This window comes from Boleophthalmus pectinirostris, unplaced genomic scaffold (assembly GCF_026225935.1).
Source record: "Boleophthalmus pectinirostris isolate CB_2022bp ecotype Guang Dong unplaced genomic scaffold, ASM2622593v1 HiC_scaffold_18, whole genome shotgun sequence".
Classification (NCBI taxonomy): domain Eukaryota; kingdom Metazoa; phylum Chordata; class Actinopteri; order Gobiiformes; family Gobiidae; genus Boleophthalmus; species Boleophthalmus pectinirostris.
Window position 1 is genome coordinate 13,772,584 of NW_026571133.1, and position 25,007 is coordinate 13,797,590.

Genomic DNA, 25,007 nt, shown 5'->3' on the forward strand with positions numbered 1-25,007 from the left:
ACAATTCAAATTTTTCATCATTCTGAAACCCGTGCATAGCCCAGATACACTCCTCTGACAATGGAACAGAAGTCACGCTTTGCACTAATCCCTATACTAACTAGTTTTTTCCCATTCAAAAGATATATTTTGTTAATCGCTATGGAAACAGTTCTCATTTTTCATCATTCTGAAACCCACGGATAGCCCAGATACGCTCCTCTGAGAATGGAACAAAATATTAGCCTCTTTACACTAATCCCTATCGAAACAAATGAGCTGTTCCATCTGGAAGGGCATCTGAAGTTAAATGCTGTAAAGTGTCTGAAATTGTGGTTGTATAACATAATCTTTTTAGGCAAGTTTTCGTAAAGTGTTACAGAAGAGTTGCTGCGTTGCCTTTAGCTTTTAAATCAGATGAGTAATATTCACAGATCTTGGCGCCTGCTGGCCTTCTGCTTATGCAACAAGAACAAATAATCAAGTCTGAAATCATCTTAAAGGGAGATATGGAGATGATTTGTCTGTTCATTTCTGTTTTTTTTCCCCCCTTTTTATGAAACCAAGCCCAAACTGTTGATCTGTACTTGTGCGTCTCCGAGTGTTTCGAATGGTGCCCTGCCTGTGCTGCCTGTGGTCTCTGGTGTCATTAGGAATGAGAGAGGAGGCTGGAGCTCATTTAGCAGCTGTTGGATTGAAAATGGAAGTGCCATGTGTAGAAGGCACCAACATTTCATCAATACCATGGAGAAGCTACAGGCCCAGCTTAGTCCTGACATAACAGTGTGACCTGAGTCATGGATCACAAGTGGTTAGTGTGAGTGCTTTATCTTCACCCTATAACTACATTTAATACTTAGAACAGGTATTTATTACATGCTGTTTCATATTTCAGCTACAAGACAATATGCCATGGCTGTCTTGGTGCCACTCCCAAGGCTGAATGTAAAGTAAATGGTCCCATTTGTATATATATATATATAGCACTTTTCCAAATTCAGGACACTCACCTATTCACACAAACATTCATATATCAGTGTACACAGACACTGGGGGAAAGGTGGGTTAAGTGTCTTGTCCAAGGACACAATGACAGCATTCATCTGTGGGAGCTGGAATTGCACCGCCAATTTGTGGGTCAGTGGATCTGACCACTCAACCAATGATGTTTATTTTGAGAGCAGGATTCGAACTAGCCTCACCTCGCAGTATTAGGATTTGTTTGATCGACGGTAGGCGGGTATGTTTTTTATTTAACCAATCGCTGCTATTTGGTTGTGATGTATGTAATGCGCTGGAACGCTCAGTGGTGCCAGCACAACAGCAAACAAAGCAGAGAGTGAACATGTCTGTTATTTATCATTGTTGTAACTTGTGAATTAAAGGCTTGATAAAAAATGTAAAGTTTGTATTTGACAAAGTAAGTCCAAAGGAGGATAGCGTATGCAGTCTGCTATCGCAACTCGGGTTGGTTCCGCTCTTCGAATACCATCTAGTGTATTCCCATTCCTGACCTAGTTGCTGGACAGAAATTAAATTGAGCAGAGGCACTAGGTGGCACCATCCTTGCTAGGATTGGAACTGCCAACCTTCAGATCAGTGGATAAACACTGAGCTACTGCCACCCAAAAGTAGTAGTAGGCCCAGCTCAATTATGAATGTTAGTTATTACCACCCTACAAGTACAACTACATAGTACTTTCTACTTCTACTAGTACTATTACTATTATGTCAATGTACTATTTTATTACAGGTCATCTTCATAATAGCAGTGGTTGCATAAAAATCTCTGCATATGATAACACAGAACAATCCTTTTGCACCCTGTATTCTTGTAGTAACTCTTAAGTATATTACTACTACCTAGACCCCAGAGGAATAGGACTTTATTTTTGCTTTTCATGAGCAAGTTAAATTTCCTATAATCAGTTCTGCCTACTGTAACAAAAGCCCCATTTGAAGCAGACCAGTCCCTCCTTCATTAACTTGTCCTGTGTTATAGTATGCAGAGATTGTGACACTCATCCGCCTGTTCACCTGATGCAATCTGCAGAAACACAGTCTTCAGTGTTCTCCCTGTTAGCACCACTTTAAACAGACAGGCCCGTTTAGGTGTCTCAGGGCGAGATTGCATTTTCTTGCACGATGTTGATTAACGTTGCATCTCGACTTAAAATACGTATTATCTCATGACTCAAAGGTTTGTGGTACCTTTGCAGAAATGATGCCTAAAAGCTGGTTAGCATGATTGTTGTTAAAGGTGCACTGCGTAACTTTTCTGTTGAGGGTCCGCCACCTTCTTGTTTCCTTAGATATGTGCTTTGCCTGGAATGTTTTGCAGTCTGGCATTTAACGTTTTTATGTTTATTCCATTACATATTCAATCAATAAAAATAAAAATAAAAAAAGGCAACACAAAGCACTTAATAATATCACATCTCAAAACTTATACTAAATATCTGGAATCAATACATCAAGAAGAAGAAAAAATAAACCATCAGCACCAGAATCAGCACATACAACAAAAACACAATACAGACATACAGACAAGATTAGCAACTGGGGGGAGAGGGAATTGGAGTCAACCCCAAAATATAGACAGGCAGCCTCTAGATCCTGCAGCCAGGAGGCGCTGGATACAACAGACCTGCCCACCAATTCTGAGTGGAGCAAAATCTGCGAGGGCGTAGAGAAATCCACTGAATTCTTCATCCTCGGTGTCACTTCTGAGCAACTCTCTGGAGTGAAACAGAGCGTCGTTTCGTCTTCTGCATAGCTTTCGTCACACTCAGCATCAGTTCCAGTTAGAATTATTCCAGCCTTTCTCAATCCCGACAGGATTGTTTCGGTTGTCACTGAAGTCCAGGCTTTGTCGATCCATCCAATGACTTCCAGGAAAGTTGCATGGTGCACCCAGTTGCCGTGAAGTTGTGTTCTTCATCCCCACTTTCCGCCAGTCCCTCACAAGTTTCTCGAACACTCCAGACTTTTTTTGTTGCTCACTTACCGTTTTCAGCTGCATATTTCACTGCTTACAGCAGGACAGAGGCTCTTTCTACAGGAGACATGCGCCGTAGAGTGAAATGACAGTGGTCCAGGAGTAATAGGAGTAGCAGATACTGACACACAAGCCTAGAACGCCCTCTCACAGCTGTCACTGTAAACATTTTAACATATAAGTTGCACTGGAGTATAAGCCACAGGACCACCCAAATCCTGAAAAAAAGTGCGAAAAATACAGTAAATGCATTACTGTGAGCAGTGCTGCCTCTCCACAGATCAGACTTATAACTTCACCTGCGTGTCTCCATGCACATAGACAGTTTTAAATTCCACACTGTGAAACATTATTGGTTATATATTAACATCTCCATGGAAACAAACAAGTAGGACCCAATAAAAGTTGTGCAGTTCAGCTTTAACTGTATGCATTGTAAACTTTTATATTTCTCTACAAAATATCTACTGAAACCTTAGCAGGTGTCTATACTCATCAATCTGAAAGGTTACTATCATGTGATTTCTTCAAATAGCTGCAGTTTTTCATTTGTTTATTTCCATGAATCGTCATTTGTCCTATATTATATGCAGTGTTGGGGAGTAGCAGATTACATGTACCAGAGTTACGTAATCAGAGTACAAATTATGAGTAACTGTATTCAGTTACAGTTACTGTTTGAATGAGTGGTAATTGGATTACAGTTACTTTGTTGAAATAAATGGATTACACGGTGGTATTTTCCTGTTTTCACATTTCGGGGCTATATCCCTTTTTTGTTTGTTTTTTTCCGGTAATTCCACTCATTGCTTATTATATTTGCATTAAGTAGGATGTACTGATGGACAACATTTAGTTTAAAGTTTTTAACATGAATTCACAGTAGTATTCTGGACAGATTCTTTACTCTGAGGCAATAGTGCAAGTCAATCTGCCAATTGAGCATACATCTAAATAAATAAAGAGTTTCAGTGCAGTGAATAATGAGCAGTCACCGAGGGACAAATGCGTATTGCTAAACATATTAATAAATCTTTATTTAATGACATCCTTGTTTTAACGTAGAGTTGTGTTTATGCTAATTAATGTCTAATTGCTCTTTATTTATGGGCTATTAGCATAATTAGCTTCCTGATTATGGTGGAACATTAGGCTGCCGGGCTAAGGTCTGCTGTTGATCGACTGTGCTAGCGATAAATGCTATGTTACTGACTCTGACACATGGCGTTGGTTTGTGGCACTTAAATGATCACGGTTTTGCACGGTTCAATATCTGACTCTTATTTTGGTGCGATGTTGTTTATGTTGCATCATTATTCTGTAGCTCTGAACTGCAGTTTGCCCCGATGCGCTGGGACCAATCTGCAAAACGATGCTCACTTTCACTGTGCTACTGTAATTGGTGTCATTTTGTAATAATCTTTATGGTGAACGAAAACTCCGGGGTCCAGCCAGTGCTAAAGCTCATAATGAAAAGTTTAAATGGTTAAACAGATCATGAGCCATGCGAGTATTCAACAAACTTATTTACATCACAGCTTTTCTGGCGGGGGCTTCTGGCATTATGCATACATTTATCTAGCAGTACTTAAAAAAAAAAAAAGTATTATACTTTCTGTATCTCTCTCTCTTTCTCTATTATTTGTATTTTGCTTAAAATACCAGCAAAAAAAATCGTACTACTTTGTGCAGGGCTTTCTTTCTTTATGTTTAAACCCACACTGCGGAAGATTTCAGACAAAGCAACAACATCTCCATGGACACAAGCAAGTGGCATACTGTTACTAGAAAACTTACAGTTTATTGCTATAAGACCATTAGATACATGGAATATTTAATTTGACTATGTAGTATTTTTACTTGCAAGACAATATACAACAAAATACTTTCTGTGGACCGTATTTTTCGGACTATAAGTTGCACTTTTTTTCATGGTTTGGGTGGTCCTGTGACTTATACTCCGGAGTGACTTATATATTAAAATTTTCTGACAGCATCGAGAGTGGGTGCTCTAGGCTTGTCTATCAGTTTTCTGCGCATGTCTCCGGCAGAAAAAAAAAAACACTGTCCTGCTGCAAGTTGTGAAATATGCAACTGAAAACAGTAATCGAGCAACAGAAAGAAACTTTCCTGGAAGTCACTGGATGACAAAGCATGGACTTCAGTGACAAGGATGAGGATGAAGGATTCAATAGAGTCAATGGATTTAATGATTTAGTGAGTTTGGTAAAGTTATGTTCTGTTGTTTATGCTATAATTATCTGAATAAATGTTAATATGTTACATTAACATATTAATGCCTATTCAGCCTGTCGTTCTTTATTGCTGTTAGCTGGTGCGACTTATACTCCGGAGTGACTTATAGTCCGAAAAATACGGTATTTATAATATTTTTGGAAAGTGATTCTAAAGGTGCACTGTGTAACTTTTCTGGTGGGTCCGTCCTGTTATTGCTTTGTTTGGCATGTTTCACAGTATGGCATTAAACCTTTCTATCTTCATGGAGACCAAACCAGACCAAGTTACAGGTCAGATCTGAAGAGAAGCGACCCCGTTCACAGTCAGAATGCACATATTTATTTTTGAGCTATAAAAGCACCTGTAATTGAATAAATGGAAGGTCGAGCTGTTTAATGTCATACTGTGGAACATTTCAGGCAAAGCAGAGCACCAAAAAGTTGAAATTGACTTAACATATTACAGTAGAAATATTTGTGTACGATTTTTTACCTTGTGTGACTGAAGTGCCCAAAAATGTTCCCATTTGGAGGTGGATATTATGGTGATACTGCAAAAAAGGAAGACAATATTTCATCTATGCACAGAAACTTTTACCTCTTCCAAATTCTTCAGATGTTGCGAAAAACGCATTGACTGGTTCTCAGGAAAGTTTAGCCTTTAGCACATTTGGCATATTTAAGTGGTGCCCGTCCATTAGCTCCCTGCTCACAGCCTTCACAGAGATCGGGCACAGGAGGTAGTGACTCAGCTTTGGTTCCCTCACAAATCCATCACTGGAGTTAGTCAGTCTCTAAGTTGAATGAGCGCAACACATTTGAATACTGTACTTTCTACTATTCTACAACTTTAAAAAGTCCATGTTACACTGTTTTCTGATCTATGTTATAATGTTGTTTCTTCATCACAAACGGATCTGGAGGTGTGTGTTTTTTTGTTTTTGTTTTATTTGCTCATACTTAACACACAGACTCTGCATAGAAAACACTTGTTATGTCAATGTATGTGCTCCTCTGCTTTTAAACTCCATACACCTTCACTGGAATCATTTGGATAATTTCAGCCCTGGAATTTCTACTGAACAAAAGGTAAAAGGTATTTGTTAACTTGAAAACTACAACTACATGACATCACAAGGTGGAACAGAGCATATAGACACACTGATAATGCAGGATTATTCAACATGTGTAAATGAAACAAAACACAACTCCAGGCATGTTTTTGATGAGGCAACAACATTTTAACATGATTTAAAGTTCATCACAAGAATCTATTTTGTGTAATATAGGACCTTTTAATGCATCTTGTTTTCTGTCTGATTTCAAAAATCTAGCAAAACCATGGTAGCCCCACAATCACTGTAAAATGTGAAAAATAATGAAATGTCAAAAAAGGTCAATTGATTTAGCAATAAGCAAGTAGCTAATTAACATAAATAAGCAGTATGCTACTGAAGTTAGTTTCAAGCCTTTTTGAAATAACATTACAACTGTGCCACAATATTGTCCAGCATTTTTATTTTATTTGTACATTTTATGGTCTAATTTGTTCCCTTGGTTGGACTATAAATATGAAATCGGAAATAGCATGAGAAAGTGCTTCCTTTAACAGATCAGCCTGGGCTGGAGGGAAAGTCTAATTTGGCTGGTTCTAAGTTAATGGAGGGAATCGGAGGACCAGGGGGAACCCACACAGCCAGCTGCAGTCCACTGCCCAATATATTTCTAATAATTATTAAATGAAGTTGTTCCAGTTAGTGGGATGTTTTCTGTGCCTCAAACTTTTGATGAGAGCTTAGATTTTAGTTTTAGTGTTAGTCTAGTCTTGGGGATAAATTAATTGTGTCTAAAGAGTTGCAGCGTTTCTGAAAGTGCCTGTGTGTTGTAGGTGCATAATGTACATAGAGGGAACACATCACTTATAACATTGAACTTACAGTATCAAACCAGCTCACAATACAAATGCAGATGAAGTGTGGGTAAAGTGCCAATACACCTGACTTCACCCACATTGACTAGTGTGAATGTGGGGTGATGGTGGAGGTCAGAAGGGCCTCACTTCTATCTGTCTACCCCAGGGCAGCTGTGGCTATAACATTAACCTACACTGAGTATGAAGTGAATAAATAATACACACAAATGTAAAGCTACTTTGACCATCTGGAAAGAGCACTGATGCATTGTTATTAAATCCATACAAAATAAATAAATTAGACAAGAAACAGTCGATAAAACATTTGCAACAGAAAATAAATGGCAATAGGCCATTGTGAGGAAATTACAATGTGCGTTTTTTATTTATATTGTGATACCAGTTTTATTAGCTATAACTGACGTGCGTCTGAATGCATCAAGGTAGCTTTATTTTTACCCTGTTGTCTCTCATGAGCTTATTGTGCTAATGAGCTGTTACCGTTCCCTCTGCATGAATGAGGTTTCTGAGGTTATTTGCATGTTTGTGTATCTGCACTCACACAGGCGCCAAGGCCAAATGCAAATCCAAATTCATGTTTCAATGCCAGCTCAAGAGCTTAAACTTTAGTCTGCTGCAGTCATTAATTACACAGCACTGATCAGAGGAGACGCTACATGTAGGTCACGCTGAGTTACTGAGAGGAGAAACACAGGCACCCTGCCCCATACAATACTCAGGTAAGGTGTGGAAAGTGCCACTGGGAGTTCTTAATTAATACTTCTTTTTTAGTGTTTATAATTCAGAGAGATAAAATGCAGACAGTATCTTCACTTACTAATAGAACATATTTTGCACTCTGCTTAAAATGTACTAAAGGGTCATGCCCCAAAATACAATTTGTTTTTCTCAGAGCTTTGGTTAATTATGAATTATGCACACTGTGTAGCATTATAATAAAGTCCACTGTTTCCTCTGATTTGAAGTTTTTTTTAATGTGATTATAACAATATTAACAATATCACATCATTCCAGGAATTAGCTCATTTTTCATGAGTTGATTTCTGGAATAAAATGCTATCTGGGTGATATTGTTAATATTCTCACAATGACATATGCTATAACATCTAGCAATCTCCAGATCTTGAGGTGGTTTTTGGAACCTTCTTGCTGTGAGGTGAAAGTGCTAACCACATAGACACTCTGCCACCCAGTTATTACCCAGTCATGTTTGATTTTTTTTGTCTATGTGATACACTTTGACAATCACATAATAAATCTCTTTTCTGTACATCAATATTGTCTGTATGCTAAATGAACTGACAATACCCATATAGTCTGCCATTCCTCTGGTACGAGGTAAAATGAGGATAAAGTATCGAGATGGGAGAACACTTCTGTTCCATGTACAAGGAAAGGCCATTATCAGAGGTTGAGAGGACGTAAAGGGGGAACATGTTGTTCTTGGTCTCTGATGGGGTGAGAATGGACTCCCAGGAATGATCTGTCATTGGCTCAATGAGTGCTGACTTCTTCTACAGTCTGACTTCTTTTCTATTTTAACAATTTAGCAGGTGTGTACTGTGGGGGTAACCGGTACAATTGTATAACGGCATCCTGACAGTTGATCAAATATGTTTCAATTATACAGTGAAATATCCGAAAATATAAATCAATTACAAAGATTTGAGTCTGATCACTGGTGAATATCAGATGAGATGACACGTGGATTAGCCAGTCAGGGAAATACATCAAAACAAATATGGCAGCTTAGGAGAAAAACAAACAAACAAAATAAAACTGAAAAACATGTATTTGAGCTCTTTTGTTTCACATGCGGCACTGAATTTATTTTATTTTATTTTTTTAAATCTGAGGGCGTGGTGACCAAACTGCCCCCCTGTTTTTTTGGTACAGTGGAATATACTGGAATAATGAAACAAGAAATAATGTTAGTTAATCAGGGGTGTACATGAAGCACATTTCTAAGTCAGTATGGTCTTATACCTGTCACATCTGTTGTTGACCTTTTGGTGCTGAAGTCCATGTTTTTCTCCCTCAGGTCTGGAGAAGGTTGGTCGTGATTCCAGTTACGAGCAGGAGGGAAAAGTCCAGTTTGTGATGGATGCGGTGTACGCCATGGCTCACGCTCTGCACCGGATGCACCGTGAGCTGTGTTACGGTTACCCCGGTCTGTGTCCACGAATGGCCAACAACATCGACGGAAAAGAGCTGCTCAACCACATCAGGGCTGTCCGATTCAATGGTGAGATTTAACCTTTTCACTCCACTGCTTTTTAAATCCATTTTGATTAGAGTTACTATACTCAAGCAGCTATGGGACAGACCAGGGAAACTCTCTGACTGATGGTTCAAAGCCAGTTCTTAGTGTCATTGTATACTGCAATTCTTGAGCAAGACACTTCCATAAAGTTTGTGTATGCTGGTATACGAACAGTGAGCCTCAAAGCTGGGGCTGATGAAAAGCTCTTTATCAATATGCAGAAACGTTATCTAAATTATTCTAATTCTAGTGTATGAAGTTTAAAAACACAGTGGAGCACTTTCTGTATTACCACCAGAGGAACTGTGCAATTTAAGCACATTGATTATAATAATAATAACAGAAAGCTCCAACAAAATCTCAGTGTAAGTTAGGGTCACCAATCTGGTCCAGTGTCAGGGCAGTTTGAGGAAAGAAACAGCCCTCAGGACAAAAGTGTCCCTCCTCTGTGTCCTTTTTGAGACAAAACAATAGTCCTTTTTTATTTTGTTTTTGATTAGGAAACAACATTATAACACAGATCAGAAAATAGTGTAATATGGGCCCTTTAAATAATAAACTATATTAAAATGAGCAATTAACTTTCAAATGTTGCCCACTCCTCATGCCTCTGTCAAGTTTTCTCCAATACAAATCAGCCTTAAAAAGTTTATATTGAGAAATTTAATATTAACTAATTCCATACTCCATCAAAAACTCTGAAGACATACTATGATGAATACACATTTATTTGACTGATGTAGCATCATTTAACTAAAATAATACCATGACTTTTTTTTCTGCAAATATATCTAACCTCTATCAGACACGTATTTCAATTTCACACCATATCAAGCCTCTTTCTTCCTTCCTTGTTTATCATGTGCATATTACAGACGGTGATTTGCATGGACTTAATATCAGCACGGACAGCTCATACTCAATGGTTAATTCACCATTTCTTTTTGTGACATCCTCCGCTTCTGACAATTTTAAGTGGCTGGAAAACATTAGCTCATTTCCTCCTAAATACTATCAGACACTTCATTAGAATATTCTCACATTAATCTGAGTCTCTGAGGACGTACCTGCCTCTGCCTCCTCTTTTCATTTCCTGTCTCCCTCTGTCAGGTGTGGAGCTGAATACATATATGCATGACTGCGTATGGACTCGTGAAGACCAAAAAAAAAGACGAGAGAAGTCATAAGCTGTAAGGATCAGAGCAGGGTTTTTCTTCGGCAGTTTTAGAATGTAATATTGGAAAAATTATAATGCGATATTCGGCTGGTTTTGCAATTCAGTCTCTCTCCATAAAAATCTGAAGTATTATTAGGCCATGAAAGCCAATAGACGTGGGTAGTAAACGTTTTGACCTTGTAGTAGTTTTGGCTGTAGCAGTAGTAACATACGGACAAGATTTATTGAAATGCTGGTGATAGAATTCATTTGTTTTAGAGTGATGGGTTGAGCTGCAGAAGATGTGATTTGTGTTTTTATTTAAATGCACTTTTAAAGATGCACTATGCAACTTTTCTGATAAGAGGCACACCACTCTGGAGATAGTTAGAGGTAGTTGCACAACAAGGCAGTTAACATTTATTGAATTACAAGGGGTTGTTTTGCCAGAAAGTTCTTGGCAAGCATGACATATTGTGAATGTGCTCCCCTCTCCAGGGATCTGACCTGTAACTTGGCCTGGTGGAGTCACTCAGTTGTTTTCCTGGATGAATGATTTACTGTCAAACATCCCAGGTAAAGCAATAGCATAATAACCATGGTGGTTATTGTGGTAACTAGCAGCAGTAGAAATAGAGGTGTTGTAGAAGTAGTAGTAACAGTGGTAGTGGTGGTGATAGTGGTAGTAGTTGCAGTAGTCATAGTAGTAAATGGCAAAAGGTCACATTTTTATACAGCTCTTTTCCACCTTCAAGGCACTCAAAAGGGCTTTACAACAAGGAACCACTCACCCATTCACACACAGTAGTACAGTACACAGTAGCAGCCAGTAGTAGTAGTAGCAGTAGTAGTAGTAGCTAGTAGTAGTAGTAGCAGTAGTAGTAGTAGTAGCAGTAGTAGTAGTAGTAGTAGTAGTAGTAGTAGTAGTAGTAGTAGTAGTAGCAGTAGTAGTAGTAGTAGTAGTAGTAGTAGTAGTAGTAGCGTAGTAGTAGTAGTAGCAGTAGTAGTAGTAGCAGTAGTAGTAGTAGTAGTAGTAGTAGTAGTAGTAGTAGTAGTAGTAGTAGTAGTAGTAGTAGTAGTAGTAGTAGTAGTAGTAGTAGTAGTAGTAGTAGTAGTAGTAGTAGTAGTAGTAGTAGTAGTAGTAGTAGTAGTAGTAGTAGTAGTAGTAGTAGTAGTAGTAGTAGTAGCAGTAGTAGTAGTAGTAGTAGTAGCAGTAGTAGTAGTAGTAGTAGTAGTAGTAGTAGTAGTAGTAGTAGTAGTAGTAGTAGTAGTAGTAGTAGTAGTAGCGTAGTAGTAGTAGTAGTAGTAGTAGTAGTAGTAGCTAGTAGTAGTAGTAGTAGTAGTAGTAGTAGTAGTAGTAGCAGTAGTAGTAGTAGTAGTAGTAGTAGCAGTAGTAGTAGTAGTAGTAGTAGCAGTAGTAGTAGTAGTAGTAGTAGTAGTAGTAGTAGTAGTAGTAGTAGTAGTAGTAGTAGTAGTAGCAGTAGTAGTAGTAGTAGCAGTAGTAGTAGTAGTAGTAGTAGTAGTAGCAGTAGTAGTAGTAGTAGTAGTAGTAGCAGTAGTAGTAGTAGTAGTAGTAGTAGTAGTAGTAGTAGTAGTAGCGTAGTAGTAGTAGTAGTAGTAGTAGCAGTAGTAGTAGTAGTAGTAGTAGTAGCAGTAGTAGTAGTAGTAGTAGCAGTAGTAGTAGTAGTAGTAGTAGTAGTAGTAGTAGTAGTAGTAGTAGTAGTAGTAGTAGTAGTAGTAGCAGTAGTAGTAGTAGTAGTAGTAGTAGTAGTAGCAGTAGTAGTAGTAGTAGTAGTAGTAGCAGTAGTAGTAGTAGTAGTAGTAGTAGCAGTAGTAGTAGCAGCAGTAGTAGCAGTAGTAGTAGTAGTAGTAGTAGTAATAGTGCTGGTTGTACTGTTAGTAGCAGTAGTAGTAGTAGTAGTAGTAGTAGTAGTAGTAGTAGTAGTAGTAGTAGTAGTAGCAGTAGCGGTAGTAATTTATTTACAGTTAGAATCCAAGTAATATTTACCAAATATTTCCAAGTATAAGCGTGGCTGTGTATAAAATGTCTGCTTAACAGAGCTGTGTGCTGCAAACATAAAGATTGACTATACCATAAAAAGTGAAGGGCCAGAGATCAAGTCTGAATATTAGTTTGAATGAGAATGGCTATTATCTGTTGTGAAAATGGATGCCAGAAAGCGCTGGTATTTGCTGTTCCCTATCTTCCTCTGTCATTGTATCAGAAACCAATTCATGAGGAAGACTCTGATTGCTCTTCCTCAGTGCGGCCGCTTCAAATATGTGCTCAGGTGGACTTGTGTGTTATTGTGATACCGGAGAGGAAACAAATCATCCCCTAACTACAAGGTCACGCACATTACACCCTGTCCTATCACTCTTCTTATGCTGCGATTTCCTGTAGCAATGTTTAGTATTTTTGTACATTTGTGTTACAATTAAAGATTTTTAGGTGTTAGTAGGTGTTACGACAAAAGCAAAATAACTTAATAACAATACAGTATTTAAAGGTGCACTGTGTAACATTTCTAGTGGAGGATCTGCCACGTGCTTCTCACCATGGAAATTGTGTCGCTTTGTCTAAACAACAACAACAACAACAACAACAACCAATTCTAGATATTATGTGTAAAGTCATACCAAGGAACATTCCAGGCAAAGCAATAACATCTCCACCAGAAATGTTGCACAGTGTACCTTTAACAGTGCCCTCTGTAACTTTTCTACTTGTTTCCATAGTGATGTTATTGCTTTGTGTGGAATAACACGCAAAGCAATAAAGAGACTTATGATGCCATCAATCTAAGTTACAGGTCAGGTCTGTGGAGAGTAAGAATTAGGCCAGTCATGATCATTACTATTTGGACTTATTGTTCAATACATGATATATGAAGCTCTCATTTTTGGGGGGACAATATTTAAAATGGGTACTATTTCATTGTCCTAGTGGGATTATTATTATTTATTCTGTAGAAGGTTTAATTATAAACTTCTATGACTCATTATAAACACAAACTAACTGTGTTGCATTTTGCTATTTATTTATTGCAGCTCATGTTTTTTTTTTTTTTTTTTTTTTTTTAACAATATTGTAGATTTAGAATACTTTTTTGGGGATAATTCCGCTTAATGGTTTGGTTGCTATAGTATTTATCATCTACTAGGGATGTAACAATAACCGGAATATTGTGATATTGTATTGCCAAAGTTCTCACAATAATATCGTGGACCATCACAATATATCGAATTACAAGTCTCTTTGCTTAAATGAAGAGTTATGATGCAGCAATAGTTAAAAAAGACAAAGAGGGAACTACATAGACCATGATCCTTTGCTCCATTTCAGTGTAGACTACATGAAGAAATAACAGTACAAGCACTTTTAAGTCTTAGTTTTTTGGATTAAGTCTTGTCAAGGCATTTTAAGAGAAAAACTTAGCATATTAACAGTTTTGTTAGCCTCCACAAAATATTGTACCGTGAATTGTATATTGTGAAAATATCTTACCGAGAGATTTGGAAATTGTTACCTCCCTAATCGTGAGCCTCCCCACCATATCGTGAGCTTTCCCATGATATCACAGTAAATATCGTACCATGAGGTTCATACCGTGACAGTATCGTATTGTGAGACTTGGACATCATTACAGCCCTATCACCTTTAATTAATTCATTATAAGTATAGATGATGAACTGTCATTTTTGCACTTCAAAAATGGTTACTGTGACAGGCCTAGTAAGAGGATATTTTTAAGACGTAAAACTACCAGTAATTTAATAAATGCAAAGTGGATTTGACCATTCCAGGCACTACCATGGAGACAAGCAGTTGGTCACTCAGTGGACTTTGAAAGGTCCTATATTATGCCAAATTGACTCTTGTGAGCTTTAAGTTTTGTTTTCATTCATTCACACATGTTTGAGTAATCCTTTATGCCTATATCTGTCTATATCTCCAAAGCTCAAAATGTTTGAGCTAGTTTTCACCTTTAGTTCATTAAAGAAAGGCAATTCCAGGACGGAAATGATCCAAATGATTCTAGTTAAGATGTGTGGAATTTAAAAACACAGTGGAGCACTCCCTGTATTACTGCATGACATCAGAAACTGGAGTGTTTTCAGTTTGAGAGAAGAACTCAGCCTAAATATCCAGGGTTTGTGTGTTAAGCATGTGTGAATGAAACGAAACACAACTCCAGGTATGTTTTTGTTGAATAAACAGCATATATAGCGTAATATGGGTTGTTTAAATGTAATCCGTACTTCCTTTGTCCATAATGGTGACAGTATTTCTCTGTGGCTAAATGGCTGCTCCTCCTGTTTGAATCCACTCTTCGTGTCTGAGTGGTTTTCCTTCATTCCTTCGGGCACTGCAGTTCCACCCCGTGAAGCCAAAACATCCACAGGCGAATCCTCCAGCTATGTAGTCTGGCTGGAGATGGAGACAGGTCCCCAGGCACTGCACGGCGCTCGCCCACTGCGCCTGACGGGCTGTGTAAGAATGGGTCAAATGCAAAGGCCAAATGTGATTTCAATGGACAGTCTTTTTAAAGCGCCCATATCATGCTGTTTTCTGATCTATGTCATACTGTGGTTTCCTCATTGCAAACACTGTTGGGCAACTTACTTCAAACCTGTAATGCATTATTTATCACTTATTATTGTCATTTCAAAGTCATCTGTTACATTACAATATTACTGCATCTTTTAAGGTACTCTCACCAAAATAACTGTCGCTGACCGTCAAATAACAAGGACTGAAGTGAGGACTGAACCAGGACAAAACCAGGAGTAAACAAGGAGTAAACCTGAACTAAACCAGGACTAAACCAGGACTAAACCCGGTCTAAACCAGGACTAAACCAGGTCTAAACCAGGACTAAACCAGGACTAAACCAGGTCTAAACCAGGACTAAACCAGGACTAAACCAGGACTAAACCAGGTCTAAACCAGAACTGAACCAGGACTAAACCAGGACTAAACCAGGACTAAACCAGGTCTAAACCAGGTCTAAACCAGGACTAAACCAGGACTAAACCAGGACTAAACCAGGTCTAAACCAGAACTAAACCAGGACTAAACCAGGACTAAACCAGGACTAAACCAGGTCTAAACCAGGTCTAAACCAGAACTGAACCAGGACTAAACCAGGACTAAACCAGGACTAAACCAGGTCTAAACCAGGACTAAACCAGAACTAAACCAGGACTAAACCAGGACTAAACCAGGTCTAAACCAGGACTAAACCCTAAACCAGGTCTAAACCAGGACTAAACCAGGACTAAACCAGGTCTAAACCAGGTCTAAACCAGAACTGAACCAGGACTAAACCAGGTCTAAACCAGGTCTAAACCAGGACTAAACCAGGACTATAAACCAGGTCTAAACCAGGACTAAACCAGGACTAAACCAGGACTAAACCAGGACTAAACCAGGTCTAAACCAGGACTAAACCAGGACTAAACCAGTTCTAAACCAGGACTAAACCAGGACTAAACCAGTACTAATCTTGGACTAGGACTTGGAATCTAGGACCGCCCCTGAGAGAACCCTGAGTCCGCAAAGTGCGATTGGGCGTCAGCTACGATTAGAACCTAAAATTTGGATCCACACTGATGAGATTCTGGCAGACAAAAAACGGCCTGGCAGTTGCTACACTGTTCATGCATTCATATATGAAGCTTTCAGTCCTTGTTACTTGTTCAAGGTCTACTTATTACACAAAATCAACTCTCCATGTTAGAATGTTGTTACCTCCTCAAAAACATCTGGAGTTGTGTTTTGTTTCATTCACACAGACCCTGCATATTTAGACTGAATTAGGCTAATTTCAGACTGCTCAAGATGTGAAATCCAATGTTTTTGCGAGGTCGTTCACATTTCCAATTAAATGCGACTTGTATGTGAACTCCAGTGTGAACATTAAACGGCCCGAAAGCATGCACACTGGTGACACGATGACGTCAACAGCAGCGAAGCTGTGTTTACAGTTGCCCAGAACATGAACAACTTACTTGGTTAAGGAGGAGATTGAGAAGGAGAATGACGAGGTTTTTGGCCGTGGCGGTTTGTGGGGCAGCAGCAGCAATATTCGTTGAAAGGAACGTGTGGATGTGGAGACGTAGCCAAGAGTGGTGAGTGGCGATGTGCTTCGCTTCAGTGACATGGAGTTCATTAACAATTTTCGCCTACTTTAGCGCAGAATAGTGATGTTTGTGGCTTGTTGATAACATGTAGGTTGGATGAATGCACTTTGGCCGTTCAGACTGAAGTCACATATCAAAAGATCAGATATGTATCGGTTTCAGGACCACATATCCAAGTGGTCCTGGGTCACATTTGAAAAAAATCGGATCTGTGTCATTAAAAGATCAGATACAGGTCACATAGGGGCCAAAAAAATCAGATTTGGGTCACTTCAGGCTGCAGTTCTGAACACAGCCTTATTTTCTCAAACTGAAAACACTCTCAAGTGGTAATACAGGAAGTGCTCCACTGTGCTTTAAAACTCTACACCTTCACTTGAATCGTTTGGATGATGTTGGTCCTGGAATTGCCCATCTCTTCTGAACTAAAGATAAAAGGTCGCCTTTAACTTGAAAACTACCACTTCATGCATCACAAGGTTGAACAGAACATTTTGAGCTTTGGAAATGTTGAAGAGTCAGAAGAGTTGATTTTGTGTAATATAGGACCTTTAACAAGTAACAAGGACTGAAAGCTTCATATATGAATGCATGAACAGTGTAGCAACTGACAGGCCTTTTTTGTCTGCCAGAATCTCATCAGTGTGGATCCAAATTTTAGGTTCTTTGAAGAGGTGTGATCAAAGACTCCAAATAATGAAGAGATGAATATTTGATTGCACACTCCATACGCATCCTTATTATAATTCATTCAGCCTGAAATAGAGACAATGGGGGATTTAATGCAGGATTATAGAAAGGGAAACCAAAGACTTTAGATGAACTTGGAGACAGTTTACATGACATGCTGTTATTTTATTAATATACCAGCGAATTTACAATCTATGAATACATTTTGGAAAACATATTAAAACACCGTAAAAAAGCAAAGGTGTCAATATACAAGATGTATATAAAGAAGTCATTTTGGAATCGGCTTTATACTTTTTAGGTAAACAACATTTTCTTGGTGAGAATAAATATTAGTTGCAGTTGTCCAAAGTTATTTATCACTTACCTTATGCATTTCCAGCATCCTAATTATTCACTGTGATGAATTTATAAGTACTTTCACAACTTTTAGAGGCCAGAGCGGAGTTTTGCCATCACGGTAATGCTAACAACAACTAGAGTTATAATTAGATGCAAACAGTATGCGGTCTTATTTTGATCTCAAGAGCTGCATATACAATATACATTACCAGTCAAAAGTTTGCACACACACTTCTTCTTTTTTTCAAATAGTCACCCTTTGGTTTGATTAATCTTTAGCACTTTTGGCATATTTTGACCCTGACAAAACACACCTGTGAAGTGAAACCATTTCTGTAGACTTCATCAGGAAGATCTAATCCACTTTTATTTTATATAACACATTTCGTAAAATCATCGAGGGAGATCACTGAAAGAAGGTCAAGAGTTTCCAGCGCGGTCAACAAAGCAAAGGGTTAAGGATTTTAACATAAAATATATTAAAACATAGTTGACTAGTTAACTTTTGTCTAATGTCTGTCCAGTTAGAAGTACTTCCCATTGATTTCTTAGGGGTTACTTTGACATTGAATTAAAATAAAGGAGCAGAGACTGAGAAAGCGCTTGGCATTTGCTGGGGAAACAATGGACACAAAGAGACAGAGATAAACTTCCCAGACCATGGACCTGTCTTATGGCCATTACTCTTTGCAGATCTATAACAATTTGCCTTTGAAGCAGATGCATGAATGAAAAGATGGGCTGAATGAGTGAATGATTTGAAGCTGGGGCCATTATCATCTTGGACCAATACCAAAAGACCTCAGCAAATTGGCAGCAAATATAGTACTAGTAAATGAAGAAGAAATGGGGATTGTTATTGTAAGTGCAGTTTTTAGCAGTTTGAAATGAAGGCCATCGACAGCATAACACATCTGAAAATGTGTTCTTTTTCTGCAGAAGAAAACACAAAATCGAAATTCAAAATCTCTCATAAAACGATTGACCTCATACAAAATGACAGATTGTGTTTTTCGCATTTTCCATCCTCTGTATTATCATAACAATGACACCTCCAGTTCTATCACTGTTGACAATGTGGTTTACTTTATCTCTAACCAGTGTCATCCAACTGTTGTAACTCCTCTAACACTACCAGAGTCCTTACACTTAGACAAAATTTACTGATGCACAAAATGATCTGGACACAGTAGCTCACACATCACAATATAACATAATAACAATAATACAATACAAATATATCTCAGCTATATACAAGAGGTCGTAAGAAAAAAACAGTTCAAGGACGATATGATGACTGACAGGACACAGGGTTATTTGTTACGTAAGGGTGTATGGTATCACTGTAGTCCTGTATCTCTCACTGTAGGAGCCTGTTGGACAATGAGCTCCTCTGTCCCTCTACTGCCTGGTGCAGTGGGTGAGTAGGAGTATATATGATGGAGAGTAGTTTGTCCAGTGTCCTCCTGTCCCTCACTGTGGCAAATGTGTCTAACTCACAGCTGATCACATGACCAGCTTTATGGACCAGATTTTCAGTTGTCCTTATTCTTATCAATAAGACACCAATCCAGGAATATTTACATCTCTGGAGGCGTAGGTAGCTCTCCCCAGTGTCTTCCCTTGGCGATACTGCTACAATATGTTGAGTCTCAGTGTTAAAAATAAACTTCTTCCTCAGATATCAAGACTTGTTACATACATATTTTTCCCTCAAAGTAAAGAAATGTGAAAAGAAATGTACTTTTGCACTCAGTAACACAAACAATACACAAGGTAAGCTATAATAACACAATGTCCTTTAGCACAACACATGTTGCACTTTATCCACATTGCCAAGTATGAAAGGGGTGCGTGGTGGTAGTGGTCGGAGGGGTCAGATTGGCAGCTTCACTTTCGTCAGTCTGCGCCAGGGCAGCTGTGGCTAAAATAGTAGCTTACCACCATCGTGTATGGAGGGAATGAATAATGCTCTGTAAAGCATCTTTGAGTGTCCAAAATAGTGCTATATAAAACTGATGCATTTTTATTATTAATGTCTAACAAAAATGCTATTTTTTCCCCCATAAAGAGTAGTGTTTCATCAATAACATTTGGGCTATACATGACCTTCGACCTCATTTTAAGATTCTGAAATAATTATTTACATTTTCAAATGTGAATGAAACCTGCAGGATATAGCAGCGAGACAGAAAATATGTGTAAAATCCACTATGTGTATTGTGGAAATGCAACAGTAAGAGGAAGTGGAGTACAAATGTAATCAATACAAAAAAAAAAAAAAAAGAAGAAGCTGAAAGAAGTCACTAGCTGAGTGGATTGGATTTGAAGGGAGTTGGTTGAATAGGCGAATGACAAGCTATTTGTGGATGACAGTTCAGAGTGATTATGGTCATCAGAGCTTTGGGTGTGACGCAGTGAATTCACTTTAGCAACTGTCAGGGTAATATTGCTCACTGCCCCCGTATAGGCCTGTGCTCTTGTTTGGAGTAGATAAAATAAACTACTACAAATACTATTACTGTACTATACTATTACTTGACATTGCTGTTTAATCACACAGTTACTTAGAAGTGTGGATTGCACCAGTATTCTCACCCACTGACTTCATAGTAGCACTCTGTGTTCATTCACAAAAAGAACTTTTGCCCTGATGAAGACATTGTGGAAATACTTTTGCCGTCCTCATAAAAAATAAGATAATAATGATAGTCATTATAATCATCACTTATTGTTCGATATGCGGTAGGCAGAACAATCATTTTTGAGGGTCAGTGGGTACTTTTTGTTTGTATTAGTGGGGACCCTTTTGTTATATTTCTGTGTTGTGATTTGAGCTGTAAATGATTGAATACATAACTTACATAACTCATTACAGAGACAAACTAGTGAATAAGTGATTTAATTCTGCTATTTATTTCTTTATTGCAGTTTGTGTTTTTTAACCATATTATACATTTAGAATATTTTTTGGGGGGGCAGTCCTGCTTTGAGGTAACTTAGCTTCAGTATTATTATTTGTCGTCTATATTTTCTCTGGCAATATATCATATTTCAAAATGTGTTATGGTAACAAACCTACTGCTTTCACAAATTCAGAGTCCAAGATGTACTCATGTTCTATCTTTTAATGTCAAGAACGTTTGCACTGAATCATATGGTTGACATTTTTAAACTACACAAAGTACACACAGAACACTTACATTTTGCTGCATTTTGTTGGTGTAATAAATCTTCATGAATAAATATTGAACTGCCCCAGCACATCAAATCTTCCATATGGGCCCATTATTAAACAACTGTGCACAGACAGAAAAAGTAATGACAGGCAAAAGAAAAGCCTTCAAGCTACAGTGACATTGCTCACCTTGTATTTGTAAGTGGCACAAAGCACAATACATCAAAATGTGTGAAAATACTGTAGTAGAAGATTGGGAGATCAGTGCTATGTGGGCTGTGGACACTACAGTGAAAGCATTTCCAGATTTAAAATGCACTGAATCCAGAATTAATATGTATTATATATGTACGATGTAAAATGTGAAGTCAAAGTAGAAGTTTGTGCATAATTAATGATGTAAACATTGTTAATAGTCTGTCCACTGCACACTTTTGTTTGGTTTCAGGGACAAAGGATGTTGTTTATTACTTTGCCTAGATTGTTCCACAGTATTGCAATAAACTTATCAATCACCAAGTACAAGCGTGACACCAGCAGGCCAAGTTACAGGTCAGGTCTATGGAGAGATGACCCCACTCACTGTAAGAATATATGTTTTTCAAGGTATTTTTGACCAATAAAAACACCTGTAATTGAATAAAAGCGAGTTTAATGCCTCACTGTAGAGCATTCTAAGCAAAGCAATCTCCCATAAAAGTTACAAAGTGCACGTTAAAATACAAACTAATTTTATTTTGTAATCTCTGCAGTGCTATTCCCATTACATGGTGTTCAAAGTGTGCCATAAACAAGTGGATAATGGAGTCCTATTATCCGCAAGTGAGGGAGTTCCTTGTCAGTGTGAAACATATTTACATTCAGACTAATGTCCACAAAGCCATCTGTGAGCACTGAGCCCATTCTGTTGGCGAGCAGCAGAGGACACACGCAGGCATTGGGCTGATTTACTCGGCTAATTCATCCCAAAGTGGCTTCCAGAGACCTCCCTAATGCTACCAGCACCATTACTCTCGTGTCCTCCTCTTTTACTCCATTTACTCCCGCTAAGTTCTTGTATGCTGCTGTGTTTTTACTGTTGAGTCCTGCCTTCTGCTCCCTTGAGGCGCTCTATATTGATATTGAGTAGTCAGTGACCTGTCTCGAGATGTACAGTATGTGCAGATGTAAAAATAGATCGCTGTGTCAATGTTACAGAAGCAGAATTTTGACCAAGATAAGTACACTTAAGTTAAAAGTACACTGTGTAACTTTTCAGGTAGAGGACCCACCACCTGCTTGACTACATGTTGAGGTTATTGTATTTTTTCCTGGAATGTTCTACAATATGGCATTTAATTTACCTTTCTCCAAGCGGACACATCACCAGGCTAAGTTACAGGTCAGATCTGTAGAGAAGTTGGACCGTTCACGGAAATAAAGCATGTTTTTGTGGGACTTTCAAGAAAACTCCTATAGTTGCATAAATGCTAGATATGTTTGCTTAAAGGGACAGTCCAGAATTTTGGACATAGGACCTCATTTCCTAGTTAGTCAAAGTGTTGGAGACGTATGGAGACACTTTTTAAAATATTTGCAGAGGTCGCTGGTGCTAGGCTAGTGCATGTTAATGGCCATAGTTAGCCTGCCACTAAAAACAGTCTTACCCACTCCACAAAGCACCTGAAGCAAAATAATTATAACGCCAGACTGTCGATGTGAATGTTTGTGTTGATAGAATAATTTTAGAATAGACTGGAAATAGAATAGAAAGCCTTTATTGTCATTATACACAGTATAATGAGATGCAGAGCTGCTCCTTCAAAGTGCACACAAATTAACAGTTCTCAGTGCAAACTTGAGTTAAGTATGGTGATAGCTTTGTAAAACCAACCTTGTATTTGAAGGATTTGTGTCTGAGCAGTAGTAGCGAGTTGTTCTTCCTGATATAGAAAGCTTGGCAGCGACGGACTGATATCACCTAACACCTATCTTATCGGCAAAGTAAAATTCCACTGCTGCTGAGAAAATAGTCCCTCAACGTGTGACGATTCATGCGATGCAAGGTTAGTTTAATTTCACACATTATTCTATCAACACAGGCATTCACATCGACAATCTGGCGTAATAATAGATTTGTTTCGGGTGCTTTGTGGAGTGGGTACGACATTGACATGCTCTAGCCTAGCACCAGCGACCTCTGCAAATACAAGGACTGGATGGAATATTGGAAAAAGTGTCTCCACGCGTCTCCAACACTCTGGTTAACTAGGAAATGAGGTTCTGTGTCCAAAATGGCAGACCCTCCACCCCAAAGGTTACACAGTATACCTTTACTAAGGTTAGGGTTTGCCCTCTGTATATACATTTTCAGTGACTGGCCAACCTGTAAGGAGCAGTGGGTGCCTATCTCCAGATCTTGAGCTAGAGTAAACTTGTATTAGTGAATTTTCAAAAATAAGAAGTTTGAAAGTACAAAATACAACTGATTTACCAAACCTTAAATGGGTCAAAATTATGACAAAGCAAGGTACATTTATCTGTATTGCACAATTTGTACACAAAGAATTCAAAAGAATAAGAAAGACATAAAAAAAAAACCAAATCAAAACATAAGTAATCATCATAAAATTAACATTAAAAGAGAAGAGTGCAAAATAAAAACCTTTCAGTCATATGTACAGCTGAACCTAACTGTTTTGAGCCTGATTTAAACATGGTCAAAGTAGAGGCCATGTATTTTAGTATCTTTAAATTTCCACAAGCATATTTCAACTCTTTGATCAAATTTGAAATGAAATTATGAACTCTCTTTCTACCACTTTAACCTCGGCGAGCTAGGCATCCAGCCATAACATCTTTGGAGATTTTGAAGATCTTCGGGTGGAAATAATACTTCAGTGTGTTCCTCCAAGGGCCAGCTGACTCGACCTTGGCCTGAGACAAGAGGATACAACTGTAAGAAAGTTAATGGGTGTGTTAAAAGTTACAAAAGAAAGGTATCAAAAGACAAAATAGAAAAAAGACAGTTGGCAAGGAAAAGCTTTTTAGACATAATGACTTTGGGAAGAGTTATCGAGTAGAGGAGACAAAAAGTGCACAATCAGACACAATCAGAAGGAGACGAGATTGGAAACGGAAAAGGGAAGATGAACTTTTGGGCTTCCACAGAAAAAAGGGAAAAAAAGCTGGAATTGCTGCATATATAGTTATTTGGCAACAGTCAGAATTGTAGGCCTGTAGTATTGAAGCTATGGCTGGATAAATGACCTTGAGCAGAGAGCAGGAGATGGAGGAGAGAGAGATATGTGCAGACTGAGACTGCAAACTTTACATGAGCATACTGACCTTGGACTGGAACAGCATGTGCCAAGAAGTATTACTTTTTTTTACACAATATTGAATGTGAGATGAGAAAGAGAAAAAATCTGAAAGTGTCTATCAACTTTGCAAGTCCAGTCTAAAAAGCAAGCCTGACGACAGAAATGTGGGGGTCCAGGGTAAGAAGCCGTACATCTGCCTCCCTCTAATATAAATTAATAGGAAGAGTATGTCAAATATTACATGAACATTTTTTCAGGGTTGTACTTTTTAGAGGCCCAGAAATAGACCATCAAGTTGCTTCTACATTTTCTAGTAACTAAAATTAAGTACAATTTGTGCCTTAATGAGATGCTTCTGAAGTTGACAACCCTAAAAAAAGTAAATAGGATAGTTATTTTAAAGTTTGTGTGTATTTGTGAAATGTTGTGGATCAAGTTGTCATAGTTAGTTATTCTTCCAAGAGGCTGGCAGTGAGTCAAAAACAGTGGTTCAATGCTAGCTAACACCAGGGCATACTTAAGTTGTGTTACGGGTGGGCGATGCCTCGATATTTTAAATATATCGAGATATTTTTTAAACTCAAAATGGATTCTGACATATCGTATACATCAATATAATGCTTATATTTAAATTCTGATTTTGTCGCTTTGCTTGTTTGCCTTCTCTGTGCTCGCCCCGCGCGCCCCTGCCTCCTTGTTATGAACCGCTGACAGATGTCTACTGCCGTGAATGCTGAAAGTTGGTGCCAACCAAAGTTTCTAGCACGAATCTTTTCCACCAT

The 25,007-nt window shown here is 38.3% G+C and overlaps 1 protein-coding gene across 1 annotated transcript in view; it reads left to right on the plus strand.

Annotated features, from left to right (window-relative positions):
• Window positions 1-25,007, plus strand: part of LOC110161404 (metabotropic glutamate receptor 8-like) — a 281,793-nt gene that overhangs the window by 164,761 nt on the left and 92,025 nt on the right. The window contains 1 exon segment of the mRNA XM_055154099.1: window positions 9,189-9,392. Coding sequence (XP_055010074.1) covers window positions 9,189-9,392 — 204 coding nt within the window.